Genomic DNA, 20,625 nt, shown 5'->3' with positions numbered 1-20,625 from the left:
TTATATTATCCTGTGTATGAAACAGCATGCAAGGCATTTGGAGGAGAGTCTAAAGTGAGAAGGTAGCTAGGAACCAATAGATACAGAAGAGGTAAGCAGTTACATCTCTACAATCAAGAAGTGATGGTCAGGACTGCAAAGAAATAAGACATGGGAGAAAGATTCTGTAGTGGAAATGAGCTTTGACTAGATGAATCACCGGGTGTGGGGATGAAGGAGGAGAGTGAGTCAAAGGCATATGCTAGACATTCGGCGTGGGTGACAGGGGACATGAATGCCTTGAACTGACACAATGGCTTGGAGTAGGTTAGTGTTAATTTTATCTTGGACTCATCTTAGTGATCTACACACACTGCAGAATAACTGAAAACATTCCAAGATATTGCAAGCCAGAGCTGTAGTCACTGCTTGAAATAAATATTCTACTTAGTTGCCCAAATGAGAAACTTGAGCATCATCATATAGATTGTTGCCCACTTCATCCTCATCATCTCCACTGTTTCATCAACTTCCAAACCATCCCACCTCCAGCCATGCTCCCCTCCCTCTGTGCAATCAGAGGCCCATCCACCACTTCCCTGGATCTGCATAACTTGTCTCTATCCTCACCTGGAGCTTTATTTTCCAGAAAACATATTTTTAAAGCACAAATCTTATCACAGAGCAAAAGCGTCTAAAAGGAAACAATCTCTCATTTATAAAATTATTTCAGTCATCCATGTGGCCATGCCCTGAACATACACACCATTTCGTTTACACATTATCAATCTGTGTAACAATCCTTCAAGGAGACTGTAACCTTATTTAAAGAGGAAGAAACTGAGGTTAGGTAAATTGCTTATGGGCACAAATTGAGTAGATAGTGAGGATGAGATTCAATCAGACTTTTTCCCTGTTTCAACTGTCTGGGAGCTGACAGAGGCTTACAAATCACCTACATTTTTAAGCAAGAGCCCAAATTACTGTCATAGCACACAGGGCATTCAGGGTGTCCCCTGTGCGCTTTTTCATTCCCCTTCTTGTCACCCAAGTTGGATGACTGCTATCATTTCTGGGTGCCAGATGCACACTGTGCCCTCGGCCTAGAATACAGGAGGGGCTTCATGCATGCTTATTTTATGATACATTTCATATTGCCAGTGCACTGTGCTCTTTCCCCCTCATTCCTTATGCCCCAAGCTAGACCTATCTGCTTTACAAACTCTTCAAGTTTATACATCATCTCTTCTTTCTGATCTGTCCCTAATTCAAACAGAGTAGATCTCCTGAGTATATGTACCATACATCTACCATTACATTCATCCTCTATAGAACTCTTCGTGTCCATCTCGTCCCACCTGACTGCAATCTATTTAAGTACCTGGACTGTATCCTTTTCATGTACTTATTCCCAGCACCAAGCACAAGGCCTGGATCAGACTAGGGTCTCAGGAAATGTTCGTTTCATGAAAGAAGAAAAGGAGGGAATGTTTGAGGGAACAGACTGGCTATTACTGTCTAACCCCAGAAACAGATTCCCAGAGAAGACAAGTCATATTTATCTGAGCCCCCTTGCAGGCCCAGTTAAGGCACTAGTGTCAGATGTAACTGCATTTCAGTTCCATGGGTCTGGAACATCTTTGCTGGCACCTCATCAGGCTACATCTTCTCCTCCTATGGGTATAGGAGGAGACTGTTATATAAAGCAAAACATACTTTTGTACTCACATTAAAATCAGAAACACTGTTTTTATGCATAAAAGCTTGTTTAGTCATTACATGGTTAAAGCACTTCCATATGACCTTTTTATAAGGTCCTTTTTTGGATGCATGGGAATGTCTGAAGGGCCCAAAGGAAGGTACTGAATATATGCAGTCAGAGGGTCTTGAGCTCAAGGGGGATCCCTAGTCCAGTTCATCATTCCCCACATGGTTCTCAGACGAGGAAGAGAAAGACAGACATGAGTGTTCTAGACTAACCTTGCAAGGTATCTCGATGTTCACTGGCAATCAAGGGAAGATGGCTACAGCCACAGGAGGAGATGAAGCCTGATGAGATACCGGCAAAGATGTTCCAGACCCATGGAGCTGAAATTCGGTTATATCTGACACTAGGGCTTTAATGCTTTGACTTTTGGCATGCTGTATGCGGTGCCTATGATTATTTTCTTAGGATTTATGGGAAGCATTTTTTGTTTTGTTTTATAAAAAGTTAGCCTGTTTCAACTGTCATAAGTGAAAGCAAGAGAAAGGTTTGGGGCCATGCCTGGGCCTCTGCTTGCATGAGGCTACAGGATATCTCTGGGGGTGGGGAAGGTAGGCCTAAGTTTCCAAGGGACCTTGGACACAGCAGAGAAAGGCATCAGAAAGAAAAATAGCACATGGTCTAGAAAGGGATCAGGGCACAGTCACCGCTTTACCACAGGAAGTTCTAGAAGAAATAACCTACATAAAATGCCTGGTACATAACAGTGCGCAAATCATTGGTAGCTGGAAAGATTTGTATAAGCTTTTACATACTGTTATAAACTAGTGAAAAGAAGCTGAAGAAAGAAAGTTATTCCTGATAAATAATTTAAATGTAATTAAAATATAAACAATGTTTCTTGCAATGCGTCAATGCAGAGATATGTTTTGATTTATTCAGTAGTCTACACCTTTTTCCATCTAGGTAAAATGTTACATCAGGCTTCCCTGTGGTTCACCAGTAAAGAATTCACCTGCCAATGTAGGAGACATTGGTTCAATCCCTGGGTCAGGAAGGTTCTCTGGAGAAGGAAATGGCAAACCACTCCAGTATTCTTGCCTGGGAAATCCCATGGACGGAGGAGCCTGGTGGGCTACAGTCCATGGGGTCACAAAAGAGTTGGACATGACTTAGAGACTAAACAACAACAACAGCAAAAATGTTACATATCCATACCTGCTGCTGCTGCTAAGTCACTTCAGTCGTGTCCAACTCTGTGCAACCCCACAGATGGCAGCCCACCAGGCTCCCCTGTCCCTGGGATTCTCCAGGCAAGAACACTGGAGTGGGTTGCCATTTCCTTCTCCAGCGCATGGAAGTGAAAAGTTAAAGTGAAGTCACACAGTTGTGTCCGACTCTTAGTGACCTCTTGGACTGTAGCCTACCAGGCTCCTCCATCCATGGGATTTTCCAGGCAAGAGTACTGGAGTGGGGTGCCATTGCCTTCTCCGTATTCATACCTACAAAGGATTAATTAAGTCTAAAGCCAAAGAATTGATGCTTTTGAACTGTGGTGTTGGAGAAGTCCCTGGGACTGCAAGGAGATCCAACCAGTCCATCCTAAAGGAGATCAGTCCTGGGTGTTCATTGGAAGGACTGATGCTGAAGCTGCAACTCCAATACTTTGGCCACCTGATGTGAAGAGCTGACTCATTTGAAAAGACCCTGATGCAGGAAAGATTGAGGGCAGGAGGAGAAGGGGACGACAGAGGATGAGATGGTTGAATAGCATCACTGACTCAATGAACATGAGTTTGGGTAAACTCTGGGAGCTGGTGATGGACAGAGAGGCCTGGCGTGCTGCGGTTCATGGGGTCGCAAAGAGTCGGACACGACTGAGTGACTGAACTGAACTGAAAGCCAGATTGAAACAACTAAACCTACAGAACTAAAATCTACAGAAATAGCCCAAGGAGATTTTTATCACCGAAGCAGAGGCGGCAGGCTTGCCTCATTAGGAGTCCCTAGGTGTGCTCTTCACTCCTTGGCAAAATCTGATTTGAGCGATATTGCGCTGGAAACTCTCCATGGGCTTTCAGTCACAGAAGGCGACCGGTTCAACTCACAAGTGAGGTTCACCTGTTATCAGGTTCTGGGACTTGGCAGCTCAGGAGAGGACTATTTGGAGGCACCAGGGCACTTTGGGACGCTCTACATACTTCAGGACACTAAGTGCCCTGAGGAAGTTTTTTAAACATTCAAATAACCCAGTCTTAAAAACCTATTTGAAGGGAAGGAATGGAGATGCAGATGTAAAGAACAGACTTGTGGACACAGAGGGGGAAGGACAGGACAGGACAAATTGAGAAAGTCGCACTGACATATACACGCTATCATGTGTACAACAGTTAGTAGGAAGCTGTGATGTAACACAGGGAGCCCAGCCTGGTGCTGTGTGATGACCTAGAGGGGTGGGAGGAGGGGCTGGGGAGGGAGGCTCAACAGGGAAGGGGTGTGTGTGTGTGTGTGTGTGTGTGTGTGTGTGTGTGTGTGTGTGTAAATTATGACTGGTTTGCATTGTTATACTACAGAAACCAACACAATATTATAAAGCAATTTTCCTCCAATCAAAAGACAAATTTTTTAAAAAGAAAAAACATCTAGGGAGGTATGAGTACTTTTTTTAGCCCCATTCCACTTTGCATGAAAATATTCTCTTCACTTTTAAATGTAGAAAATATGTACTTTTCACCCCAAGCCTGACTTTAGGCAGAACAAATGAAGGAGAAGAAAGGAGTGATTTAAAACATACATATTTCCATTTCATAGACCATCTTTAGAAAACTAAACCCAGTGATTCACACCTGTATTGTCTAGTAGGTGGTTATACACATTAATTAAGAAACAAAGTATATCTAAAGAAACCTGTACTTACAAGAAATACTGCTATAGATATTCCAACCAGAAAGCCTGCTATCACATCGGACCAATGATTTCGATATTCTGCAACTCTGTTGAGTCCAGTAAGAAAGGCCAAACACATTAAGCCTAGGCATAAAACGGGCTTAGCAAGTCTTGTTCCTTTGGCTTTGATTGTGTTGGTAATGTACATCTGAAATAGTAAACAAAAATCATGAATGTATTTCCTTGATATACACCTTATATATGTATCTGTACACACATATTTATAGGAACAGATATATTTATATAATTCAAATAATTAACTACAGTTTATAAATTTTTTGAAGAAGTTTCTTAAAAGTAGAATTTAAAAGTAGTGATTAGTTAATTGTACTTACCTTATATTGAGTAATGGTCAATTCTTATGTAACATTAATCATTTAAGATACTGAGTACAGACATTCCAAGTCACTTTTCATAAACTTTTGATTACTTACTCTCACGTTATCTGAATTTACATTTTATATAAATACTATTGGAAAGGGAAAACTAATGAACATTTTTAATGTTTACATTTGTGTATACCTTATTGAGAGGATGCATACTTTATAAAAGGGGCTTCTCAGGTGGCTCAGTGGTAAAGAATCTGCTCGCCAATGCAGGAGATGCAGGAGGTGTGGCTTTGATCCCTGGGTGGGGAAGATCCCCTGGAGGAGGAAATGGCAACCCACTCCAGTATTCTTGCCTGGGAAATCCCATGGACAGAGAAGCCTGCTGGGCTACGATCCATAGTATTACAAAGAGTTGGACAGGACTGAGCTATTGAGAGTGCATGCATACTTTATAAAAGTCAAACTTGTGAGCATATCTATAAAAAACAAAATCAAGTGGATTTCACTAAATAGATATTATTGGAAAAAAGAATTTAAAGTTCATTACAGTACCAACTTTACTTTTATGCTATTATCTGAAATTGTGAAAATACTTTGTTTAACAAATTTTATCAACCAGCTTAAGAACAACAAAACAAAAAACCTTAATTATATGGGAGAAACGTGTCAGTTAAACCAAAACAATCAGTAAACACCTACATTTCTGGCATCTTCATATAAGTTAATGAAGAACATGTAAGTGTCAGCTGGTTGCACAGAATGAAATCTTTTCAAGCTGTGAGACACCATGGTCAAGAAACCCAGTTCTTCCCCAATCTGATTTATTTTATAGCTCAACTGTTCATAATTTCCTACATGCATTTCTATAGAATGAATCTGTTGACTGTGAAGGAAATGTGTCACTTATTTCAAGTCACTGTGTGTGTTCAGTTGCTCAGTTTTGTCCAACTCTTTGCGACCCCAAGGACTGTAGCTCGCCAGGCTCCTCTGTTCATGGGATACTCCAGCAAGAACACTGGAGTAGGTGGCTGTTCCCTTCTCCTGAGGAATCTTCCTGACCCAGGGATTGAACCCCACTCTCCTATATTGCAGGAGGATTCTTTGCTGTCTGAGCCACCAGGAAAGCCCCTATTTCAAATCACTAGCAATTATTAAAGAGATGGCTTTGACAGTACAATCAAGTTTTTATGACATTAATGTCAGAATCTGATACTGATAATATAGTCAGAAAAATACTTACAAATGCATAAAACCACTTGCCTATTGTCCTTAGTTGAATAAAAAAAAATACATTTGACTAAGGGATTAAACCAAAATCAGCACTTAAGCTTTTAGTCCATGGCAGTCATTTTTGGATGCTATGAAAATCAGTAATTCTCTTTTATTTTTTTTTCTGGGCAAAGTTTGTAGCCCTGTTAGCTGCCAGTACACACTATGAATATTTAAACAGTTCATATGATACAAAGTTTCTACCTAGCCAAGTTCTAGCCTTTTGCAAACTATCTTAGGTCTCAATACTTTAGGGAATAAATTTAAAAAGCTGGATTATCTTCATTCTGGCATATGACCTTCATAGCTATGTTTGTATATTCTAAGGCTGTGCTTAGAAGAGCTGAATAATCTCAGTTAAGAAGAATAAGCAGACATGAGAGAGAAATAGGAGGAGATGAGAAGAGAAAAAGATGCTTTTGCCATTCCAAGAGAATATATTAAAGAGTTCTGCCCACATGAGTAACAAGACAAGAATATCACACCACTTCAGGTTTCCAGTGATGCATCTAGTAGAGTAATTTCTTATTTGACTCACGCATAAAAATAGGGAGTGAAATTTAAGCTGCTAGTGAGATTTTCTGCCTGATTACTGACTTCTTACCTTTGCATTTCTTCATGTCTGTCAGAACACTAAAAGACAACTATCCTCATTAAGACAAAATGAATATGAAATGATAACTGAATAGTAATTCATATGCTAATAATCATTAGAGCTATGATTTTCATGAGCAATGTCTGTTCAAGACAATGCTCTAAGGATTTTACTTCTTAAGTCCTCAAAATAACCATAAGATATCATCATTACCTTCATTTGACAGATAAAAAAAATTGACTCATGATAAAGCTTATTATGAAGAATACACAACTTGAGTATTGAGGGTGGCACTTTTGAGAAAGATGTCAAAAGGAAGTAAGAATACAGCATTTTGGTGCCTCCAACCTTCCTTTCTCTCTTCATTAATTTCTTGCCTAAAAAAATGGCCAGTGGACATAAACTAAGTATCAGTGAATGAAAGAGAAATAAAATTAAAAACAAGGGAAAGAAGGTCACCACAGCACATAGGGGTGAGGCTACATCTGTATTCTACTATTAGAGAGAAGTAGGAAATGGTGTAAGTGTGGTTTGTGTAGAAAATCTCCTATAGAATCTGTATAACTTTGGAAAGCATTTGCCTTCTTCTTCATCTCCAGAGGCCACCTCAGATAGAGCTCAGGCCTTACTTGTCCAAGTTGTGTTGGCTTACTAGTAATCCTTGAGCTTGGGCTATGATCCTCTTAAGTTTCTCTTAAATTTCAATTCATTCCTAAGTTGCTCTATGACTCAAGTATCGTTTATAAGCGGCCCCAGGATATAGCCTGGTCATTATGCAAACTCATGAAGAAGCTTCTACAATAGGAATAGCCTGGGATTTCACTATTCTTCCAAAAGATCCCTGCTTAATGTCCAGAACCAAAAGAGAAGAAAACTGAATGCTAAGGGTTATGAAAGAAGGGTGACATTCGTTCAAACACTTTCAACTTTAAAGTGGATCATAACCCTTTATAACGCACAGATTTTTCTCAGTTGGTATGGATGTCACAAAAGAAAATTTTGAGTTTTCACTTATACATACTAGAAAACTTTCTGGTTCCCTAGTACTTATGAATATGACAGCCTTTTAACCAATCTAATTGTGTTATCCTTGCAGAAGGTCTATTATCCCTAATTTGCAGAAGAGGAAATTATGGCATAAGAATCTATTAAGCAAGTTGGATACAGTACAGGAATTGATTATTTATGCTCTCTTGGTTTTTAATTCACTTATGAAACCATCTAGGTTAACCAGATGTCAAAATGTAACTAAAATAAAACACAAACAGAAGGGTGTATGATTTGAGCAGGATGGTATCTGTTCAGTCCTCAGTGGACGCTCACTACCTTATAAGCCAAGCCATTTAGCCATAATTGGGCAGTTCTTATTCATCCACCCCACAAATATCTATTAGCACAAATGCAGAAAGCCAAAACTGGTCATTTGCTATCTGCTAACAGCTGGGGTATATTCTTCAACATCTTTTTCCTTGTTTATACACTGTATACGATAACTGATACACATATAAAGGGGTTTTGCTTACTCGCATGCTTTTACTAAAATACAATTACAAAGCCCAGGCTTCCCTGGAGGTTCAGACAGTAAAGAATCTACCTGCAATGCAGGAGACCCAGGTTTGATCCCTGGATTGGGAAGATCTCCTGGAAAAGAGAATGGCTACCCACTCCAGTAATCTTGCCTGGAGAATTCCGTGGACTGAAGAGCCTGGTGGGCTATAGTCCATGGGATCACAAAGAATTGGACATGACTGAGTGACTTAACACTTTCACTTCACAATCAAAATGCCCATGTCATGTAGTAATGTGAATGGACATACTTGTAAGAATAACCATCGATCTCAGGTAAACTGAGACAGCACTGTACAATTTTAAAAATAACACTATTATAAAACAAAAATAAAAACACAAATGTTTGTGTTAAGCACTTAGTATACACCTGAAACTGTTATTCAAAGAGGATCCATCTAGGTTATATCCAGAAGGATGAGCATGAGTTCTCGGTGAAGAGGAAGTGGGGGGAAAAAGTGTCCTAGACCCAGGGAGAGCATCCAGAGTCCCCATGTGTCTCCCAAACACCTGCATCCTCCCCACAACACTCACCACAATGTATGGTTTATACTAATTTGTTCCCTTCACTACACTTATGACATATAAGCCAGATCTGTCACCTTGTGCTTAGCTAGTACTTTGCCTGAAACACTGTAAGCACCTGAAATAACTATTAGACTAAATAAAAGAGGAAATAAATGAAAAATGCAAAGGTACAGGAGGATGAGTATGGAGTATTTCCCTCATAGCATTTGCCACTATCTAAAAACCATGTTCTCTGTTTTGTGTACATATGTTTATCTGTTGCCTCTATGAGAATAACTCTGTCCATTCACTATTCTACCTGAAATTCATTGCTGTTGTTGTGGTTTAATCACTAAGTCAAGTCCAGCTCTTTTGTGATCCCGTGGACTACAGCCCACTGGACTCATCTGTTTATGAGATTTCCCAGGCAAGAATATTGGAGTGGGTTGCCATGTCCTTCTCCATGGGATCTTTCCAACCCAGGGATCGAATCCATCTCCTGAATTGGCAGGTAGGTTCTTTTACCACTGAGTCACCAGGGAAGCCCATCTGAAATGCGCAGAACTCCTTTTACATAGGAGGTACTAAAAAATGTTGAATTAATGTATGTATAAATGGCAAGCTTGGGGAAAAGTGGATTTTTGAACTTTTGTCAGAAAATGTCTTGCATATGCATTTGTTTACTTGCTATTGTCCTTCTCCTTCTGTCTATCTCATATTACCTGAATCAAAACCTGATACAGGATAGGCACCTATGATAGAAAGAATATTAGCTCTCTAGCAATGCTGAAGCTCTAATCCTGGGGACTTGTGGATATGTCACCTAATCACATGAGTGTTTAAAAGCGGATAACCTTCCCTAGCTTTAGTCAGAAAGAGATCTGAAGATGCTATGCTACTGTCTTTGATGATAGAGAAAGGGAGCCACTAACCAAGGAATTCAGATATCCTCTGAGATCTGGAAAGGTAAGAAATGAATTCTCTTTAGAGTGTTCAGTTTAGCCCAGTGAGACCCAGTGGACTTTAGATCTACAGAACTCCAGGATTATAACTTTGGATTGTCTTTAAGTCCCTAAGTTTGTGGTATTTTGTCATGGTTTGAAAAGAAAACTACTATAATCAATCAATATCTGCTTCCTGGCTGAATGAATGAATGGACTGGAATTTGTAAAAATGACCTATAAGAGGGAACTGTGGCACAGTGATTAGATCACTCGCTCTGGAACCAAAGAGTTTTGGGTTGAGTCCCAGCTCTGCCACTTACTTAAACAAGTTATTCAACCCTATTGAATCTTTGAACTCCTTATGCATAAAATGCAAATGATAGAAATATTACCAGGCAGTGTGGAAAGAAGTAAATGACATAATACAGATAAAGTACTTAGCACAGAGATAGCGCACAGTAAGTTCTTGGTACTGCAGGGGTTGAGTCATGGTCAGGTTGGAGAACACAGCAGGATCCAGACCCACTGCGCTACCAGTTCCTGCGGGAAGTGCCTGGTGAGTGGAGATCATCCGGGCTTTGGCAGCATCGTGGCTGAGCATGGAAAACCCGCATTCTTCTCTTGCTTTCATATTCTTTCACTTTTTTCCTTAGGCTATTTTGCCATTTTTCCTCCCTTTCAAGTTCTTTTCCTTAAAAGATCCACTAATTATTTGGAGGTGATTATCATGAACTCTCTTAGCCTTTGCCTTTTCTTTACTACAAACTAAAAGGCCTTGATTTCATCCATCCATTTCTATATATATTTCTTTATATATAGGGACTTCTGTAGTGGCTCAGACGGTAAAGAATCCACCTGCAATGTGGGAGACCTGGGTTTGATCCCTGAGTTGGGAAGATCCCCTGGAGGAGGAAATGGAAACCCCACTCCAGTATTCTTGCCTGGAGAATCCCCGTGGACAGAGGAGCCTGGTGGGCTACAGTCCATGGGGTCACACAGAGTCAGACACGACTGAGCGACTAAGGACACACAAAGTGCTTGATACACGGTGCAGTGAAAGTGCATACACACACACACACACACACACACACACATATATATTCAAATGATATATTGATATTCAAATGATGCTGAATGATCAAATGATATTGAATGATCACTTGATATTGAATGATCACTTGATATTGAATGATCAAATTGATATTGAATGATCAAATGATATTGAATATCATTTGAAATGATATTTCAAATGATACTGAATATAGTTTCCTGTGCTTTACAGTAGGTCCTTGTTTATTTTAAACATAAAAGTGTGTATATGTTCATCCCAATCTCCTAATTCACCTTCACCATCAATCACCCTTCTGCCAACCACTTTGGTAACCACAGATTGATTTTCTGTATCTGTGAGTCCATTCTTGTTTTGTAAGCTCATTTATATCATTGTTTAGATTTCGCATACAAATGACATCATATAACACTTGTCTTTCTCTTCCAGACATGACTTTACTTAATATAATAATCTATAGCGCTGCAAATGACATTTCGTTTTTAATGGGCAAGTAATAGTCCCCTGTGTATGTACACCACATCTTCTTTATCCATTCATCTCTCAGTGGACACTGAGGTCATTTCCATGTCTTAGCTACTGCAAACAGTGCTGCTGTGAAAACTGGGGTGCACATTCTTTTTCACATTAGAGTTTTCTCTGGATATATGCACAGGAGTGGGATTGCTGGATCATATGGTAACTCTATGTTTAGTTTTTTAAGGAATGCCCATATTATTCTTCATAGCAGCTGCCCCAATTTACATTCCTACCAATAGTGTAGGAGGGTTCCCTTTTCTCCACACACTCTCCAGCATTTATTATTTGTAGGATTTTTAATCACCACTATTCTGACTGGTGTGAGGTGATATCACACTGTAGTATGGATGTGCATTTCTCTAGTAATTAGCAATGTTGAGCATGTTTTCATGTGCCTGTTGGCCATTGTATGTTTTCTTTGCAGAAATGTCTTCTGGCCATTTTTTTGACTGGGTTGTTCTTTGATATTAAGCCATATGAGTTCTTTATATATTTTGGAAATCAATTCCTTGCCAGTAGTATCATTTGCAAATATTTTCTCCCATTCCTTAGGTTGTCTTTTCATTTTATTTATGGTTTCCTTTGCTGTGCAAAAGCTTTTAAGTTTAATTGGGTCCATTTGTTTATTTTTGTTTTTATTCCATTACTCTAGGAGATGGATCCAAAAAAATATTGCTGCAATTTATGTCAGAGTGTTCTGCCTATGTTTTCCTCTAGGAGTTTTATAGTGTCCAGTCTTATATTTAGGTCTTTAATCCACTTGAGTTTATTTTTGTGTATGTTATTAGAGAATGGTCTAGTTTCATTCTTTTACTTGTAGCCATCCAGTTTTCCCAGCACCACTTACTGAAGAGACTGTCTTTTCTCCATTATACATTCTTGCCTCCTTTGTCACAGATTAATTGACCATAAATGAGTAGTTCATTTGGATTGCACCCTATAGTCTTACTCATGGAACTACAATTCACAATCAGGTTAGAACTGGATGCTTTAAGCTGACATCCAAGTTTTAACTACTTTGATTAATACATCCTGAAAAGCAACAGATTTTTTTAAATTTTGGCTTTGTTTTTTTTAAATAACTACATAGCATTTCTGGTCATATTGTTTGGAGTCCTCACATGGACCAATGCCCTACCAAGTTCCTCTTATCCTGGATTCCTGGAGTTGCTTTCAAAAAAATCAAATTTTGTAATTGTTTTCAAAATAGCAGTCCACCTTGTCAAAACCATTTTGAACTGTGAGGTTGACATCTACCAAATGAGTTCTCCTCTCGGTTTCTCATTAGTACCATTCAGAGCACCAGTAACAAGACAGTGTCAAGGGTGGAATTCCACGACGCTCCACTGGACACTTATTCAACAAAATACGGAGTGTTCACTTTTAATCCAGGTGTGCCGTGACCTAAAAGTCTTCTTATTGTATCCAAACTTATCTATGATCATAAATTTGCCAAACTGCAATGTACATGTATCTGATGGGGTAATAGAACTGTGTACTAGAATAGAGCTGTGTAATTCTATTGTAATAGAATTGTGTAATAGAATTGTGATGAAAGGTAATGTGATGGTTGAAAGGCCATGGACTTTGTACCAGACAGATTTGTGTTCACCTAATTGAGACTTTTCAGAGCTGTTATGGGAAAGCGCAATAAATGGTGATGTATTGAAGTCATGCATTTTAATATACTACAGCATAGTTTGTATGGAGCATGCATTTATTTCCCCCCCACAATTGACCTAAACTTTATCATGGGCATCCATCCCGCACTGGAGAGGAATGGAATGGGGGAGGGGGGAAAACCTGAATAAATGCTCAGTCGTTCTGAGTTTCTCACTGGTCTCTTTCTGGCAAAATACCCTGGCCCAGTCGGAGGCCTTCAAGACTGCATGGCTGAGGAGAGGAGGTGATCTCAGGGCGGCCATAGGGCTGTCCTGCTGAACAGCCTTCCCTGACTTCCCTTTAGCTCAGATGGTAAAGAACCTGCCTGCAATGCAGGAGACCCAAGTTCAGTCCCTGGGTTGGGAAGATCCTCTGGAGAAGGGAATAGCAATCCACTCCAATATTCTTGCCTGGAGAATCCCATGGACAGAGGAGCCTGGCGGGCCACAGTGTGCGGGCTTGAAAGAGCTGGACACGACTGAGCGACTAACACCACTGCGCCGCGCTTCTCCCCCGCGTCTCCTGAGCCCTCCCAACAACCAGTGTGAATGTCCCTGTGGCCCACCCCGACCTGGCACATTTCGGCTCACACCCTGGGCCTCAGCACATCCCCTTCTGGCCTTGGGGCTTTCTGCCCTCTCTAGCTTGGCTCCCACAGAACCGTCTGCTCTGCTGCTTGACCCACCTGCCCTGAGGTTAAGTTCTCCCAGTTTCATGGCAGAAAACAGACATAAGCTGATTTACTTTCCATTTTCTTTTCAACCTTTTTGGAGTATCTGTAATCTGGTGGTCAACTTCCTTCTCAGGGTTTCTAAACTAAGGGTGCTCACCCAGATGCTTATACCTGCCATTCTACCCTTTTCTCTCCTCCAATCCTCCCACTTCTTGGCAAAGAGATGTCACCGTCCACTCCCAGGTGTGGCTGCACCATCCTTTTTATATTATATCCTGTGTACTCTCTATTGTTACCTTGTAATAATATATGCAAATCTTCAAATTTTGCTTTTGGTATGTAAAGGTAGCTTTGGAATTTAGAAATCCCTGTCTCTTAGGACAAATGAGACTTGACTATTGAAGCCAAACACTACCTTCCTTTTCTGATTGGTACTGGCCCATCTCTCTTTTTTCAGTTTCATTGAGGAATAGGGCTTCCTCGGTGGCAAAGAATTTACAGGGGTAAAGAATTCACCTGCTAATGCAGGAGATGTAAGACACAGGGGATCAATCTCTGGGTCGGGAAGATCCCCTGGAGTAGGAAATGGGAACCTACTCCTAGTACTCTTGCCCAGAGAATCCAACTGACAGAGGTGCTTTGAGGGCTACAGTCCATGGGGTTGCAAAGAGCAGGACCCAGCTGAGGGACTGAGCATGCACACACATTGAGGTATAATTGACAAATTTAAAAAATGGATATACTTAAGGCATACAACATGATGCTTTTTAACATGTGTTTTAAGGGAAGAATTGATTGAAACTGCCCACCGTGGTCAGGCACCATATTAAATATCTACATGAGTTATTTTATGACAGGAGGTCCTGGCAAGAAATACAGAACTAACGAGCCACCACCAAACAGAAGAATTCAAGAATTAGGGAGGGTCAAAAGGAGACACAATGTGTGGTGAGAACATTTAAGATCTACCTACTCTCTAAGCAAACTTCAAGTCTACAAAACAGTATTGTAAACTATAGTTACATTGCTGTATATTAGATCTGTGTGGTATGTATAGATATAATACTATTCAGCATTAAAAAAGTAGGAAGTCCTACCATTTGAGATAACACAAATCAACCTGAAGGACGTTATGCTAAGTGAAATATGCCAGTCAAGAAAAGACAAATATTGCAAGATCTTACCCATATGTGCAATCTAAAATAGTCAAACTCATGCATGTAGAAAGTGGAGTGGGGGCTTCCAGGAGCTAGAGGACAGGAAATTGGAAGATAGAGGTTGACCTTTCTGTTATGGCATTTTCTTCTCTGAGACACTGAATAACAGATGAGAAATCCTAGAATTATGTTGTACAATATAGTAGCCACTAGTTAGAACTATTGAGCATTGGAAATGTGGATAGGGGGAACAAAGGACTGTATTTTTTAGTTAATTTAAATTTTAAAACTGGCACTTGCTTTATTAGAAAACTTTTAAATATATTTGGAATCAATTGGTTATGTGCTTGTACTTCTACACTGTAAATTTATGAAACCTAAATAGAGAGCAAATACTTAAGATGAAAATGTAGTATCAGAACTGAGATCTATTACAAGAGTCACAAAGACCCTGAATTTTGAAAATTTTGCAGAAAAAGGAATGCAAAATATTTCATTAATACTTTTCATATTGATACATGTTGAAATGTTAAAATCTGGACATACTTGGTTAAACAAAATATATTTCAAAAATTAATTTAACTTTTTCCTTTTTAAAAATATGACTATTAGGGAATTAACAATCATATATGTGATTCATTTTATATTTCTACTTGATAATGCAGACCTAGACAAGAGCATCGTGATTCAAAGGAAATTAAAATATATGTTAATATTCAAAAATATTGTCCTCATTTCAGCATTTATTGTTATTATTTTATTTATCATATTGGTTGGAGTTGGGTACTGCACATAAAATCATTTTTTAGGACACTTGTCCTCTGTCTGACAATAGTTATCTATATCTTTTACTTATATCTAATTTTTACATCTATTAACACATTACTGTTTCAAGAAGTACACAATGTAATAAAATGATTTTATGAAATTATCTTGAATTTTCAGAGTTAAACTATCAGAGTTAGTCCTTTTTTCAGGTTCTGATTATTATAACAGCTTTTAAAAATATTTTGCCTCTAAAGGTTAATCAATTGCTTCATATTTTATTGATACCCTTTAAATACTTGGTGGCTTCCATATTTAGTCAGTGTAACCAGGAGGAAAACCTCAACTTTAGGAGTTTAGTGACCTGGGTTAAAATACCAATCCACCACTGATTATTTCTGTGACCTTAGAGTACTTAATTTCTTTGAATCTTATTATATCATTTGTTAAATGAAAATGACAATATCAGTTTGTAGGATTTAGCACAATTATCTCACAAGTAGTGTAAGTTTTATTACTGTCACAAGGCACCATGAAGATTTGTGTTTGCTCTGTGCCAGGAATAAAACTAAAGGATTAAAATGATATATTTGGATGAAAACTACATTTTCTGAGAGAAATAACAAATTCTATTGTTTAACTTATGGGCATGGGAATAAAGGTCCTTGAACACATTGCATCTGAAAAACCAAGAGTGGCCATCCATTTTCTTTACAATATACTTAATGGGTCCCTAACAAAAGATTACATAATCACAGACACAGAATTTATCATGTAGTTGATGTCCCTGAATGGGTAATGCTAGGGAGTCACAAATGTGAAGTGAATTAACAACAAGCTCAGTGTTTAGGACCAGCTGGTACGTGCAGTTAAGATCAGAATACGCTCAGTGGCTCAGCTGCCCTCAGTACAATGGTCGACTGATGGTTTGGCTGTGAATAACAACCCCTTCATCACTGACACATTTACCTTATCCCTTAAGTGCAGCCGTGGCTGGTTTCACATGGAGACCATTTCTCTCCAGTATGACCCCCATGATAAATACATTGTACACACAGCACTTTGTCCATCAGCCAGAAGAACAAAAATGCTTTTACTAGACATTTTCTCACATTTTCATCATGTAACAGCTGTTTCCATTCACCACACAAAAAGTAAATAATATTTAGATAAAGATAGGCTTCTGTCGTTCTCATTTAGCTCCCCAGTATTTTGCTCATAATAATTATGAAAAGACATCATTTTTGTATTGAAACAATATATATTTTTTTCTCCTTTCCTAGCTTATGAAGGATAGAAATATCCTTTCCTTTTCGTCACCTCGGTGACTAACATGGTGCTTGGCTAACTCTCAATAACTAATTAATCATACTAAAAGTTAAGATCACCTGAATGCTTGCTGTATGTCAAGAACTGTGCTAACTTCAGTACCTGTGTTAATCATGTAATCCAAATAACCTCATGGCTTTGGTACTTAGTAGTGGTAAATAAGACATAGAAAGGTTTTTTAGCAACTTGCCCATGGACTTATGGCTAAAAGTGATGAAGCAGCATTCCAAATTCAAGAAGTTAGTGAGGGCTTCCTTGGTGGTCCAGTGATTAAGACTCTGGACTTCCAATGGAGGGGGTGCAGGTTCAATCGATCCCTGGTTGTGGGAACTAAGATCCCACATGCCAAGGGGCATGGTCAGAAAAACTATAAATTTCAATCAGTTAGCTGTCAAGTCCATGCTCTGAACACCACCATGCCACATGCAGTAGTCTCTCTCAGTCAGAAGACACAGATTCGATCCCTGGGTCAGGAAGATCCCCTGGAGAAGGAAATGGCAACCCAGTCCAATATTCTTGCCTGGAAAATTCCATGGACTGAGGCGCCTGGTGGGCTACAGTCCATGGGGTCACAAAGAATCAGACATGACTGAGCAACTGAGTGCCCGCGCGCGTGCACACACACACACACACACACACACACACCCCCCTTGAGATCAAGGACTGAAAGGCTTTGTCTTCAAATTCTTAGCATATTATAGGTGTGCAATGGTTTTTGTTAAAGTAATGACTATATAATTGAAATAACTGTATTGTCAGTGTTTTGAATTAAATCAACTAATTACTGTTTGTTTAAATCTAAATTTCTTCTTTAAAATGTGGCACAAGTGCTATCAATTGATATATAGTGAATCAAAATTATTTCACTTTGAGCCCTTCTAGATATTTCTTATCAGATATTAAGATAATTAGTGTCATTGAATATTACTGGAAAAAATGAATCTAGATCTGTGAGTTTACAGAAAAAGACAAAGTTTACTGCTAAAGAAAAACCTTGGGAATTGTGTGACCATGAAGTCAACAGTGCGATAAAGCAGGCAAGCAGGGAAACCACAACAAGTGAACAAAAACTACTGCCATCTTGGGTTTATTTGCACTGGATTAGTTGTTAAGGTGCTTATGTAAATATTACACCTTTGACATTCCTTAATATTTGTATTTGTAAAGCATTTTGTGATCATAGAACTAAACAAGTGCAAAATAAGGAAGTTTACAGATAATCCAGATGCTTCTAAATCGTATTCCATTAATTCTTGGGAAATTGAAAAAGGGGCTTCTAGAGCATGTATGAGGAAGTGTGATGAGAGGATTGCATGATTCTATGTTACCAGGACTGGTTATTTAATTTGCAAGGTCCAGTGCAAAGTGAAAATGAGATCTCTGTGAAGAAATCATTAGCAATGTCAGGATAATGAGAGTAGAACATCAAAACCAAGCATGGGGCCTCCCGAGCACGGGCCCCGCCTGACAGCACAGGTTACACACACAATGAAACTGGCCCTACATGTTATGATTTCCATTTTGGAGAGCCACTTGGAAAATTACCTGAAGAACAAATGGATTACAATGGGCAGGAGGAGAGGCTATAAAAGAGGCTATAGGAAAATGATATTGGTAATCCAGGCAAGCTACGATGAGGGCCCCAACCACATTTGTAGGTGGGATGAAGAGAAGTATTTTATGTTGAAGTAACACCTCTTACAAGAGTTCAACTTTTTAATTTAATTTTCCCTATTTCAATTATATTTGTAAATTGCCCCCAAACTACCATCTTAACACCACAGACCTTCATGAAATGAAAATATCCAGTAATAAAAACTTTATAAAGAAAATCAATCACAGAATGAGTTTAAAAGACCGTGTTTTAGACCACCAGCCCAGGTGGGAGGCATGAGTCAAGTGCTCGGGCCTGTTGGGCTGGGAAGATCCAGGGGAATCGGGTGGAGAGGGAGGTGGGATGGGAGACCGGGATGGGGAATTCGTGTATGACAAAACCCACTGAAAAATAAAAATAAATAAAAAAAAAATTAAAAAAAAAGACCGTGTTTTTATTCTATGTTAAAAATGGTCCACCTGAATTAGCGAGTGTCATCATCAGTTAGTTAAACTGAATAGCAATGAATATACGAGCACACTGGGGCCATTAGGAACACTTAAGCATAAGAAATACGTCTGGCTGATGTGCAGCGGCTATCTTTAGTGTTCGGCACGTGCACTCTGATTTCTGGCTCGCCCTAAGAAACCAACTGTGCTGGAACACTACATAATGCCACTGCATGTGTCAGTCAAAACTCTACTCCTAGGAAACTACAGAGACGTGAGCCGCCCAGAACAAGGGGTCTCAGGTAAGGCACCTGGGATTCTGCAGAGTCAGCACTCCAGGTGTGCACCTTGGCTTCACTGGCTGCACTGGGGGGCAATGGGGGGACGTGGCTCAGAAAGGATACGTGGGAGGCATTCTGGATTCAGACTTTGGCTCCAGCATACACTGACTGTGTGACTTTGGGCAAGTGACTGTATTTCTCTGAGTCTGACTTTTTTTTTCATCTTTAATTTGGAATTATAATAGCTCACAATTGTGAGGACTGAACCATACCAGCTACAGAAGCCGCTTAGCACAGAACTGGCACACATGGTAAAAGCCTGCCACTTGTTAATCAGCTATTCACACAAGTATGGTGGACCTCTTTTTAGGGAAAGTAAGAATCAAAAGAGCGTTCATTTCTAGGGCTTTATTTTTAGTGTATAAGTATTGTGAAATTGACTGCTGGAGGGCCCAAGGGGTGCTGCACAGCAGGAAACCCCAACCCCTGGGCCAGAGACTGGTTCTGGACCATGGTCTGTTAGGAACCGGGTTGCACGGAAGTGAAGCTTCATCTGTATTAACAGCCGCACTCCATCACTTGCATTACACCTGAGCTCCGCCTCGTGTCAGGTCAGCAGCTGCATTGGATTCTCATAGGAGCACAAACCCTACTGTGAATTGTGTGTGTGAGGGATCCAGGTTGTGCACTCCTCATGAAAATCATGATTTCCATGACCCACCCTGGTCTGTGGAAAAATTATCTTCCACGAAACTGGTCCCTGGTGCCAAAAAGGTTGGGGACTGCCGCTGTATAGGATGCTGAGGTTATGTCCATGAGAGCCACAGACTGGGCTGGGGACAGGCCCTTTCAGCCAGCATCTCTGTGGATCCAACTCAGCTGCACCCACATCCTCAGGCAATGAGGAGAAAGTAGGACCGTTTAAGGGTGTACAAAAGCACCTCCCCACCCTCGAGATGTGCATGGATTCCCTTCGGGCCTCATCTCCAATGATGAGATTGAGTAAAGGTTTTCCTAGTTGAGGTTAGAATGGCGAAGAGGCTCTGGGAGAGGGCCTGTGGAAACTTACGTAAATGCCAAAGTGTATCCCCATTACCTCTCTTGTCTCTAATAAAGTGCCAGAGAGAGTGCCAATGCTTAATTTACTTAAGGAATTAGACCTATTTATTCAGAAGAATAGATCCAGGGCTTTGTATAGGCAAAACCTCTGAGTATCATTTTCTCCATCACTATAATTAGAGACTATGAATTTATTAGGGGGCAAGGGCAAAACATCTTTTAAATTTT

At 39.8% G+C, this 20,625-nt stretch overlaps 1 protein-coding gene across 5 annotated transcripts in view; it reads right to left on the bottom strand.

Moving 5' to 3' along the window:
• PLPPR5 (phospholipid phosphatase related 5) overlaps positions 1-20,625 on the bottom strand; it is a 124,458-nt gene that overhangs the window by 34,726 nt on the left and 69,107 nt on the right. For 4 of the 5 annotated variants that reach the window (XM_065927696.1, XM_065927707.1, XM_065927704.1 and 1 more), the window contains exon 4: positions 4,602-4,778. The exons of the other annotated variant lie outside the window; for it this stretch is intronic. In XM_065927696.1, coding sequence (XP_065783768.1) covers positions 4,602-4,778 — 177 coding nt within the window. The remainder of the gene's footprint in view (positions 1-4,601; positions 4,779-20,625) is intronic. 5 annotated transcript variants of the gene reach the window in all.

The sequence above is a fragment of the Muntiacus reevesi genome, chromosome 1, assembly GCF_963930625.1.
Source record: "Muntiacus reevesi chromosome 1, mMunRee1.1, whole genome shotgun sequence".
In the NCBI taxonomy this organism is placed as follows: domain Eukaryota; kingdom Metazoa; phylum Chordata; class Mammalia; order Artiodactyla; family Cervidae; genus Muntiacus; species Muntiacus reevesi.
This window is presented reverse-complemented; position numbering and strand designations above follow the sequence as displayed.